The sequence below is a fragment of the Falco cherrug genome, chromosome 1 (assembly GCF_023634085.1).
Source record: "Falco cherrug isolate bFalChe1 chromosome 1, bFalChe1.pri, whole genome shotgun sequence".
NCBI lineage: Eukaryota > Metazoa > Chordata > Aves > Falconiformes > Falconidae > Falco > Falco cherrug.
The window spans coordinates 96128202-96138436 of NC_073697.1; the positions used below are offsets into that span (position 1 = coordinate 96128202).

A 10235-nucleotide genomic window follows, 5' to 3' on the forward strand; every position below is an offset into this window, starting at 1 on the left:
TTCTCACAGAGAACAGACAGGAATTTCTGCTATAGATAAAAAGACTTAATTAACGAGGGCCTTTCATGTGAAACTATACAGGAAACCTTTGCTGGAGAAGCTGGGGATTATCACTAGTGTGGGACTAGCCAAACCCAGAGCAGCATCATATCCTCTTGAAAAACAAAGAATTAAACCGGGGTGGGGCACAGGACCTGTGGGAGGCATGTCAGCACACCCTCAGCCCACTGCCCGGCTGATGCCCTGAGACAGAGCTGAGGGCCACGCTCTGCTGAGCCGGGCTGGCCTGCCGGGTGCCTCCCAGCAGGGCACACTGAGGAGCGGGCCAAGCACGGCCCGAGCTGAGAGCTCCCAACACCACTCCCGCCTCCAAGACCCATCAAGGCGTGTCCCCAGGCACCGCCGACACCTGCAGCCACCGGGGCGGCGGAGCAGCCGACCCCAGGGCGGAGGAGCCGCCACCACCCGCCCGCCACCTCAGGCTGCCGCCGCCCTCACAGCGCCCCTCCCGTCCTCGGCCAACGGCCGCCCGCGCGCCCCGCCGCACGTGCCCACCCCCCTGCGCATGCGCCGCGCCGGGAAATCAGCCCCGCCCGCTCCGAACTCCCGCTGTCCCCGGCGCGCTGACGTCACTTCCGGCGCACCGCCCTGTCCCAAGATGGCGGCGGGCAGCCGGTGGCTCCGGAGCTGCTGTTCCTTCCTCAGGTACCGCGGTGGCCCCCGCCGCTCCAGGGCCCGAGGGCGCGGCGGAGCGGGGGCGGTGCAGGCGTTCAGGCAAACACCCGGGTGGCCGTTACCGGGCTGGTGCGGGCCGGGCGCGGCCGACAGGGCTGTAGTCAGGCCCCCGCCTCGGCTCCGGGCCGCTGAGGGCCTTTGCGGCTCCGTGCCCGTGCCTTCTGTCCGCTGTAATCGAGCCAGCCACGGCTGGAGCGGCAGCCTGTGCCACCGAAATGGCCGTAACGTACCTCCTCCGCCTCCAGATGCCACGGTGGGATAGCACGAGCAGTAGGAGTTGTGATACACATACAGCGCTTGCCACTGGTGCTCAGTAGTTTCAAAGTACAGAAGAAGGAAAAGTGACTCGTTATTTTCAGAAAATTGCTGTACAAGACAAAAGTTCTCATGACTGGGTGCTGCTGTTCTTCTGCTCGAGTGTTTCAGTGACAGGCCCTGGGCCCATGGGCACTTACACAACTTTGCATGTAAATAAAACTGGCTGCAGGAGGCCCTAAGTGTCGCTGGGTCACAGCAGGTTATTACTGGTCCTGCTGCTCACCTGCATGTACCACACAGCACTTTTAAGCATGCTTTTTAATTTGTTTTTCATTATCATTAAATATTAACAGTATGATAGTACCAGATACATTTCCGCTCTCAAAGGATTAATAACCCGCTATGTTTGTTTTCTTCTCTTGCACTTAAGTAATAGAATTTTAAACAAACTTAATGTTTAATAAGCTTATATATAATAATAAGTTTAAACTTACTAATTCACTATTACACATCTTTATTACAGAAGCCTGGTAGAGATGAGGTCACCTAGAGCAGCTTCTAGGTGTTCTTTTCCTCTTTCATACCCATTTCCTACCATACACTGGTTATTTCTTGCACTTAACTTTGCTTCTTGCATTTCCAGACAAAGCTTCCCTGTTCTGGCCAGGATTCCTAGGCGCTGCCTCTCAGGCATGAATGGACGATGGCACCAAATGGCAGGCATGGGGCTGGGAGTGGCGTTGTGTGCAGTCCCAGTCGTGGAGGTAATATATCCGAAGTGAGAGACATGTAGCAAACAGTTTAATATTCAAAACCACCTGCTTAGCATTTTACAAACGGGTACTCGCCCTCAGAACTGCATTCCTTCCTGGCGATCCCAGGTGTTTAAGTCTGTTGTTAAAGTTGTTAAGGAAAAGAAATGAGAAAGACAATGTCTACCTTTAATAACACCTTGCAAAAAACAGCTGCCTTGTTTTACACTGGCAAAATAGCAGGGAGAATTAGACTGTCCAACCTTGTAGCTAACCCTGGTGCTCTTAGTTATTTGTTACTAATAACACTCATATGAAAGTCAGTGAAAAGCTCATGCAAATGTCTTGTCTTTCAGAAACAGAACTCAGTTTCTCTCAGTAATGATGCCTTGATTAAAAGAGCAGTTTCCTTGGTAACAGACAGTACTTCTACACTCCTCTCTCAAACAACGTATGCATTGATTGAAGCATTGACAGAGTATACAAAGGTAAACTGAGAGATTACGCACTTTGCTAGCAAGTCAGTACTGGCAATACTAAATTATCTGGCACTAACTACACCTGTTAAACCATACTTAAAATGGACTTCAGTTTTTTATGAATTTTAATAAAAGAGGTGTGGGGGGTTGGAGATGTCAGTTCCCTAGGAAACAGTGGGATAGGGCTCACTGTTCTACTGTACCAAACACAGAAGTTATTTTTAGCAGTGTTAGGCTGTTGCTTTGAGCTTGAACTTAAGCTGAAACGACCCATGTCTCAGAATTGGGGCTAAAGAAACTTGTAACCGTTACTGGATACCTGCATACTAAGTAGGATACACCACCTGTATTCTTCGGTATTTTATTTACCTTCTGTGCCCATTTCTAAGGCCATGAATTTGAGTTTCATCAGAAGAATTCAGTGAGCCATATTTAAGTCTGAATCAAGAAGATATTGCTGTAATTTTATAAATAAGTGCCAATTTGAGTAAAGTATTTGCATTCCAGTTTACTTCCTTATTAGTATGGCAAGTATATAAAGAGATGCTGTCCACAGCACTGCTGTGGGCAGGCAGCAAACACTGTCAGTGCCTCCAAAATTGCAGTGAACTGGAGAACAAAGCATCTTTGGAACCATTCAGCAATTTTGCTAATTAACACTGAGACAACATCAGAGATACACAGATTGTCATGTAACTGTGTGAAATGATTCCTTTGCAGGCAGTTTATACACTGGTGTCTCTCTACAAGCAATATGCAAATCTTCTTGGGAAAATGAATTCAGACGAGGTGGATGCAGTCTGGCAGGTGGTAATAGGAGCCAGAGTTGATGTAAGCAATCAAGATGATATTATTTTTTTTTTACAAATTTTTTTTTACAAACAATTTTTTAAATTACAATTCAGACAGCAATCTGTCTCTTAAAACTCTGCTCAGAAAGTTCTCACCTCACTTGCTCACCTTTTCACAAAGGCACTGTTTGGAAAAGCATTCAGATACTGTTACATCTAGTTAAGTAATAACTTTGACTCCTAGATGACGACAAAACAGCAGGAATACCTAAGGCTGGAATCCAGCTGGATGACAGCGTTACGTCTTTCAGAAATGGCAGCAGAAGCTGCATATCAATCAGGTAAGCACAAGCAGAAATACCAAGAATTTCTTTCCCCTAGAATTTAGGCAGTATTTGTTGAATGAGAATGAAGTAGAGAGAGACAGAATATATATTCGTGTACCAACTTACAACTAGTGCCTGGGTTTTAGAGAAGCTGAGAACTTGCATTCTTTTACTGGCTACAGGTCCAGTAGAAGCATTCCGAGAACTAGGCCTGGAAACTTCACATGCAGTTTAGATCAAGACCAACCAAAACAGGTTTGAGGGAAGCGTTTAGTCCTTTTTAAATGCAACATTCAAACCCAGTTCTAGGAGCCACAGAAATAAGGCTATCTAGGGGGTCTAGCAGGTCTTTCTAGTTGGATTCACTTTTATTAAAAGAGTGAGACTATTTTCACTTTCATGCAGGAAAGATACTAATTTTGGTCTTTTCTCACAGTATACACACTTTCACAGAAAGTGCAGAGACTTGGTAACTCTGAGTTATGGCAGCTGACTTCAGTAAAGTTATTGGAGGGGAGAAGGGGAGGAAAGCAATGAGAGTACACAGGGACACTCTCTAAGTGCCTGAAAAAGACACAGAATCAGGAGGAGCATGAGAGGAGAAAGCGTTCACAGTTCAGCAGTGGCACAGCTATTCCTGTGGCTGGTATGTGTCAAGACAGGCCAAGGACTAAAAGTTTCTGGCACACGATGGCTAGGCTTAGTTCTCAAACCCACTGGCACAAGCTGATTGCCCTGGTCAGACGCTGGCTGTAACCCAGTTGGGTGGGAAGAATTCAAGGTGGCAAAAAAATGTCCAAGTAGGCATAATGTTTAAGGGAAATGAACTGTAAATGCATTTAGCATTAATACCATCCAAGAGCCATCAAAATACTTAGCAAAGCAGGTGATAATTAATAGACAGTTGCTTCCTTAATTGAAAGTTTGCTGAGTGCTCCTCTAACCCACTGTATTTAAATTATTACATTTCAGGTGCAGACCAAGCCTCCGTGACAGCCCGCAGCCACATTCAGCTAGTGAAATCGCAGGTGCAAGAAGTGCGACAGCTCTCCCAGAAAGCAGAGACCAAATTAGCTGAAGCTCAAACAGAAGAGCTCATAAAAGCTCAAGGAGAGGAATCTTCATTGCCACAGGGTATTTTAGGAAGTACAGAGGCAGGTGAGGACCCTTATCTTCGGGAGGACTGAAAGGAACTTAAGAGTCACGATAGAATATGTGACAGTCAATCACAAACTGAAGGTCCCAAACTTTTAAGTGTGGGATAGTGGGAAACTGCTGAAATAAGCCTATGATTCCATTCCCCCCCCCCCCCAACAGGATTGCTTTACAAATCAATTCCAAGTATCTGAAAGGCCTTTATCTTGTTTGTAACTTGTTTGTAATACTTATGGATTCAATTACTGAAATGTTCAACTATGCAAATGTGAAAATTGCTATCAAGGATAGCTTGTTCTTCATCGTCTCTCTGCTGGGAGGGTCCTACGGATTGTTTGATAGTTTGTGAGCGCTCTCTGAGAGGCTAACTAGGTATCAGCCGAAGAAATATTTAAAAGTAATTATTTTTAAAGCTGTGAAGTAAATGACGTCTGTTAGGAGATACCTTCATTAAATTGTGCAAAAGCATCTCGTTGCAAGTTATGCTCATTTGGGTAAGACATTAAGCGCTGTTTTCTGTTTGAACTTAGAAGTTTGTAACGGAGCTGAGTGACAGCTGCATCAAATTTGCAATCAAGAGAAGATCTCAGCTGTAAAGCTAAGAACTTTCTGTGGAGTGACCCAGGTTCTTAGTGGAGTTCTGCAGTTCAGTACAGCCACCTCTTTCACCCAAAAGTCACCACTAAATATGCATGTGCTTTCCCCAGGAAGCAAAGGGAGATTTGATTTTCAAGATACTGTGGTTATAAACAAAGTCGTTGTGGCAACTGCTGTGTACTTCTTTATAAAGCAGTGAGCAAAAGCAAGCGTTACATATTTGAATGCTGTTCAACATGAGCTTCAGGAAAATAATTTCAAGTCTCTTTTTGCAAGCTTAATGTGAAATTTGTAGTATTAGCTGTATAGACAATATAAACTTAAGCTGAGGTTGCTTTCTAGAGCAGTCTTTGTAGAATCCTTTGTAGAATAGTATCCACTAGAACTTTATCACTGCTGGTTTGAGTCAGATAATCCCCATTCGTCAGGTTTTGTAAGAAAACACGCATTAATCATACATTTTTCACAACAAATGAGCATGTGATGCACTACACGTGTGTCGAGGTTGCTGTTACTAAATTGAGCTGTGCTGGACTAAGAATTTTTTCAGCTGTAGCATAAGCCTTCCTGTCTATTGAACAAATGCAAATCTGAGCTGCACAGCACTGTACACTTATAGATTAAGTAGAAAAGGAATTAGTAAACCACCATTTCTTGCTCCTGCTCCTCACTGGGTGCTGCTGTATCTGAGGTGGAAGGCACAGCTCACAGGAAGATGCCAGTGCCTGCTGTGCCAGTATGCAGGAGGTCCCAAACACAGCTTTGGGCTGGAGCATTAGGAAAAAAAGCCACTATGAGAGGATTATTTACAGCAGTGGCACAGCCACGCCTTCACAAGCCAAATGCAACTTCAGGTCAACCTCTAACCACAACTGCTCTAATTTGCTACGTGCTGCAGTTTCAAGAAAGTCTGCCAAGCCACTGACCCAAATGCACGTACAGGTTGTGTTCCTTGCAGGATGCCACAATAACTCTCTTCAGATGCTTGCATGGCAGAGATACAGCTTAAGGCAGACAAGCACTGCTACAGGAGCCTGCAAAGCAACGCGTTCTCCCTGTCAGAACCTGCTCCCAGCCACCTTGTTGCCCCGCTTGTTTCACTGCTCTTACTTCCCAAGACACAGGCTGTACCCACACACATCGAACCTTCAGCTGTGACGGGCCAGCTAGTAAGTTCAGTCAAAATGGGAGTGAGGAGCGTGAGGAGCTCCATATCACCTCTATAATGGGATGGAAAAAGAGTCCCACACCTTTACTGGGAAGTGAGAGTTGCCTGTTGGGGGTTAGCCCATACACCTAAGCCCACAACAGACATGACATCACACTCTACATTATGTTACTGAGTTGGCATTTGGAATCATCTAGTGGATCAGAAAAATGCTGCCACAGCAGTTCACAGGGTACCGCAGTACACGCTCTGTCCAGCCTCTTCTCTGGAACAAGCAGTGGTGCCCAGGAGCTAGGTTTTGCTGCTGATACTCGGCCTTGTTTACAAAGCCAGCACATCTGAAACGACATGTAGATAATTTCTCAGGTACAGCTAGTACACCTAATTAATCCTTGTTAGGGCTGCAGTGAGAAGACACGGCAGCAGCTTGTACAAGACTGCACTGAGGATGGACACACACACACAGGCTTACCTCTTGCAAGAGCAATTTTTTCAAACGCCTACTCACATCTGGCACAGAAACTGCTTGCATGAGAGTGGTAACTCCTGCTGTAAGAGTCTGGGTCACACCGTGGGGCTAAGCTACCACTACAGCGGGTGTTATAGAAAGCCAAGGCAGCAAGTACCGCCAGGAGTCCCGCAGCCTGACACCACCCCACTGGAAGGCAGCCAGCCTGCCCTGACAGCTCATCACACCTCTGGTCTCAGGATCTCCTCAGTCTCTCTGCCTGCAGTACAGGCAAGGACCACCTGGAAGCATTTCCCAGGCAACTCTGAAAGCTCCAGCTCACAGCTGGTGGGCAGTGAACGCTGCGCTGCTGGCACTACACACAGCAATGGCAACAGCACAGCACAAAATGTGCCAACTTCCGTAATCACAGACTTCCTCTCTACCCCACTGCCTTTTTCTAAAATTTCCAGGCTGCTTCCCACTCACACACAGCACAGCAGCTCCTGACCTAGCAGCAAAACACCCTGAAGCTGAAAAGCTTCACAGAAGTATCACTGAATCTGAAGTTTCATATTTGATCTCTTTCCTCAAACGGGCGACTCCAGGACACTCCTAGATTGTTTCTGTATCAATGCATCTTGCCTGGACAGGGGCAGAGAACAGCAGCTGCCCACAGGAAAGGAAGTGGCAAGTATCCATTTCCACATAACCTTATCCTCTTTAATATCAATGACTCCTTGACATACACACCCAGCACCAGCTCTCGGCCTTCTCTGGCTTTTAGTGCTCTTAGCTTTCAGGAGACCCAAGAATACTCCTGTGAAAACACTTTTCAAAACTGTATTTTATTGATATCCAACATTACAACAACCCAAACACCTCCCCACACCACATGAAAAGCTACAGCCACTCTAACCACCATTGTAATTATTCAAGACATATTGCCCCTCTCAAACCCAATCAGAAAGTATTTGTGCAAAAGCTTCCAGTGCAAGTAAACCTGTAATAAGCTTCTGTAAAATCCAAAGGGCTTGAGTCAGAGCCCAGACCCTTGGATCATCGTGCTGTGTTAAGGCAATGTATTTTTGAGGCTTTTTCTTCCCCACTCCACTCCCTTTCTCCTGCTGTCCGGTAGGACCTGTGGGATTGCTGGAACAGCGAAGTTGCACTGCTGTGGACCCAGCAGCACACACTGGGCTTTCCTCCACCCCTGCCAGTAATTTCGTGCTCTGTCACTCATAAGTCATCATTAGCCTTCCTACACGAGGCTGAATTCAGCCGCCCCTGTGTTGCAGAGCCCACAGAGCTTCACTCACATCCCTGCGGCAGCTCTAACTTCCCCCTGGCCCCAGTCAGGCTGGGAGGAACCGAGCCCAGCCCCACACCACATCTCACCAAGCCACCGGCCCCATCCCCACCCCAGGGCAATTCAACTGTGTCAGTAACTCACCGACAGAAAAAAAGACTTGCTGCAACACAAACCCCTATGGCTCAAGTACTGTTAGTAGAGGACACATTTCTACCACAACCTGATTTTTTAGTTTCAGTACCCTGTATCTGTCACCAGTCACAATCCCGCCGTGCTCATCAGTAGCTTCTTTTCCAGCCCCTTCTGTAGCTGTGCGTTACTGACACTGCACACCGAATGCTGTCATCCTTCACCAGCGTCCACATGATCCACATCTCCGTTGGGTTTAGTCTGTGCACAACCATCAGCTCTTTGTACAAGCAGGGATCGAAAGGATTGAAAGGTCTCTGGATCCCAAAAGTCTTAAAGCCAGCGTGGTTCTTTGGGGTCACTGCCATCTTCGCCAGACACATTCCCACAAAGACATCATCTATCGGGAAGAGCTCCATGTCCTCAGCGGTGCTCTGGAGGCGGCACACCGTCTCTCTCGACATCACGTAGCCCCCTCCACCCGCGTAGAGAGGATAGAAGGGGGCTCTGTACATGGGCTCTGGAATAAAGTATTTGACCTTGGTGTTCCTGATGGGCCGGGCGTTGGGGATCACATCCCCAACAAAGAGATCCCGTTTGGGATCCAGTTCTTGGAGGAATTCAACAATGTTGTAAGTGTTGACAAAGACATCGTCATCACCCTTCAGCACAAACCGGGCGTGCGGGCAATCCTCCACGAACCAGCGGAGGAAATGCAGCTCCTTGAGGGTCAAGTTGAAGAAGTTGTCCACAAAATCCCATTGCAAGATGTCATCGAACTCCCGGCTCTCGTAAGCCAGCAGCTGCTGGAGGGGCTGTACCTGGGGTTTGGCCTCCGAGCGCCCCAGGAGGAAGAGGAGCCTGACGCTCCTGCCGCCGACGGAGCCCCCCTTCCCCCACGTGTTCCTGATGGCCACCCGCCGGTCCACGTTGATGGGGGATGACTTGATGGCCAGCAAGAGGAACATCTCCCGGCTACACCGGGAAGGCTTCAGCAGGACCGAGAAGTTCCGGCAGTGCTTGTAGGTTAAGAAGAGCCGGTGAAGCTCCGGGAGGGCGAGCGAGGCGTTGGCGAGAGTCAGGTTGGGCGAACACCGGCTGGGTTCAGCGCTGCCCATCGCCGCCGCCCGGGCTCGGCCCCCGGTCCCCGCCGCCCCCCGCGGCGCTGCCGGCTTCGCCTCCTGCTTCATGTAGAGCAGCGCGGCCAGCAGCGCGGCCCAGCCGGTGCAGAGGGCCAGGCCCCTGAGGCGCCGGTACATGGCGGCACCGGGACACCGACCGTGGCCGCCGCAGCCCCGCGACCCGCCCCGGCATCCGCCGCCGCCACCCACCGGCCCCGGCCCGCGGCTCCCCCCGCCGGCCCCGGGCGCTGCGGCCGCTCCGCAGCCCCCGCCCCTGCGCCCCGCGGTGCCACCGGCGCACACCCCCCGCCCCGGCCGGCACAGCCGCCGCTTGGACTTACCGGGAGGCGCTGCCGCCCCCGCGCCGCCGCCAAGCACCGCCCCGGGCCGCCCCGCCCCGCCCCGCCCCTCCCCGCCCCTGCCGGGGCCTCGCCCCGCGCCCCGGCACCGGGCACCGGCACTGGGCATACACACAGCGCCCCGGCACCGTGCTGCACCGCATCGCGCACCGGCACCGGGCATCCGCACCGGGTCCCGCGCCGCCGGGCACTGCACCCTGCACGTTGCACAGCCAAGCCTGCACCGCGCACAGGAGCACCCCACCTTGCACACCCCGGACTGCAACACTGCACAGCCCACCCTGCACAGCCCACTTTGCACACCCCACCCTGCACGCTGCACACCCCATGTTGCACGCTGCAACATTGCTCACCCCACACTGCACATCTGACGTTGCACACCCCTCCTTGCACACTGCAACACTGCACACCCGACCCTGCACACTGCACACTACATTGCACAGCCCACCCTGCAGATCCCACCTTGCACACCCCACATTGTACACTGCAACACTGCACACCCCATGTTGCACGCTGCAACACTGCACAGCCCACCCTGCATGCCCCATGTTGCACACTGCAACGTTGCTCACCCCACATTGCACGCTGCAACACTTCAAACCCCA

General features: G+C 50.2%; 2 protein-coding genes across 2 annotated transcripts; one reads left to right on the forward strand and one right to left on the reverse strand.

The window, feature by feature from the left end:
* Window positions 1-618: 618 nt before the first annotated feature.
* Window positions 619-4964, forward strand: DIABLO (diablo IAP-binding mitochondrial protein). Its single transcript, XM_055699155.1, has 6 exons — window positions 619-705; window positions 1637-1757; window positions 2102-2233; window positions 2945-3055; window positions 3260-3356; window positions 4314-4964. Exons 1-6 carry the CDS (start codon window positions 659-661, stop codon window positions 4526-4528), a joined length of 723 nt encoding a protein of 240 aa, XP_055555130.1. The 5' UTR covers window positions 619-658; the 3' UTR covers window positions 4529-4964.
* A 137-nt stretch (window positions 4965-5101) lies between these two features.
* On the reverse strand, window positions 5102-9579 carry B3GNT4 (UDP-GlcNAc:betaGal beta-1,3-N-acetylglucosaminyltransferase 4). The gene is made up of 2 exons (XM_005436504.3): window positions 6734-9579; window positions 5102-6599 (listed from the first exon to the last, which is right to left on the reverse strand). Exon 1 carries the CDS (start codon window positions 9407-9409, stop codon window positions 8300-8302), a length of 1110 nt encoding a protein of 369 aa, XP_005436561.2. The 5' UTR covers window positions 9410-9579; the 3' UTR covers window positions 5102-6599; window positions 6734-8299.
* Between the last annotated feature and the right edge of the window lie 656 nt (window positions 9580-10235).

What these genes read in the sequence shown, in the direction of transcription:
- DIABLO (XM_055699155.1), top strand. Translation starts at nt 659, where the DNA reads ATGGCGGCGGGCAGCCGGTGGCTCCGGAGCTGCTGTTCCTTCCTCAG. An exon ending in AGCTGCTGTTCCTTCCTCAG is followed by an intron (nt 706 to 1,636) that starts GTACCGCGGTGG and finishes TTGCATTTCCAG; the next exon opens with ACAAAGCTTCCCTGTTCTGG. An exon ending in AGAAGCTGCATATCAATCAG is followed by an intron (nt 3,357 to 4,313) that starts GTAAGCACAAGC and finishes ATTACATTTCAG; the next exon opens with GTGCAGACCAAGCCTCCGTG.
- B3GNT4 (XM_005436504.3), bottom strand. Translation starts at nt 9,409, where the DNA reads ATGTACCGGCGCCTCAGGGGCCTGGCCCTCTGCACCGGCTGGGCCGCG.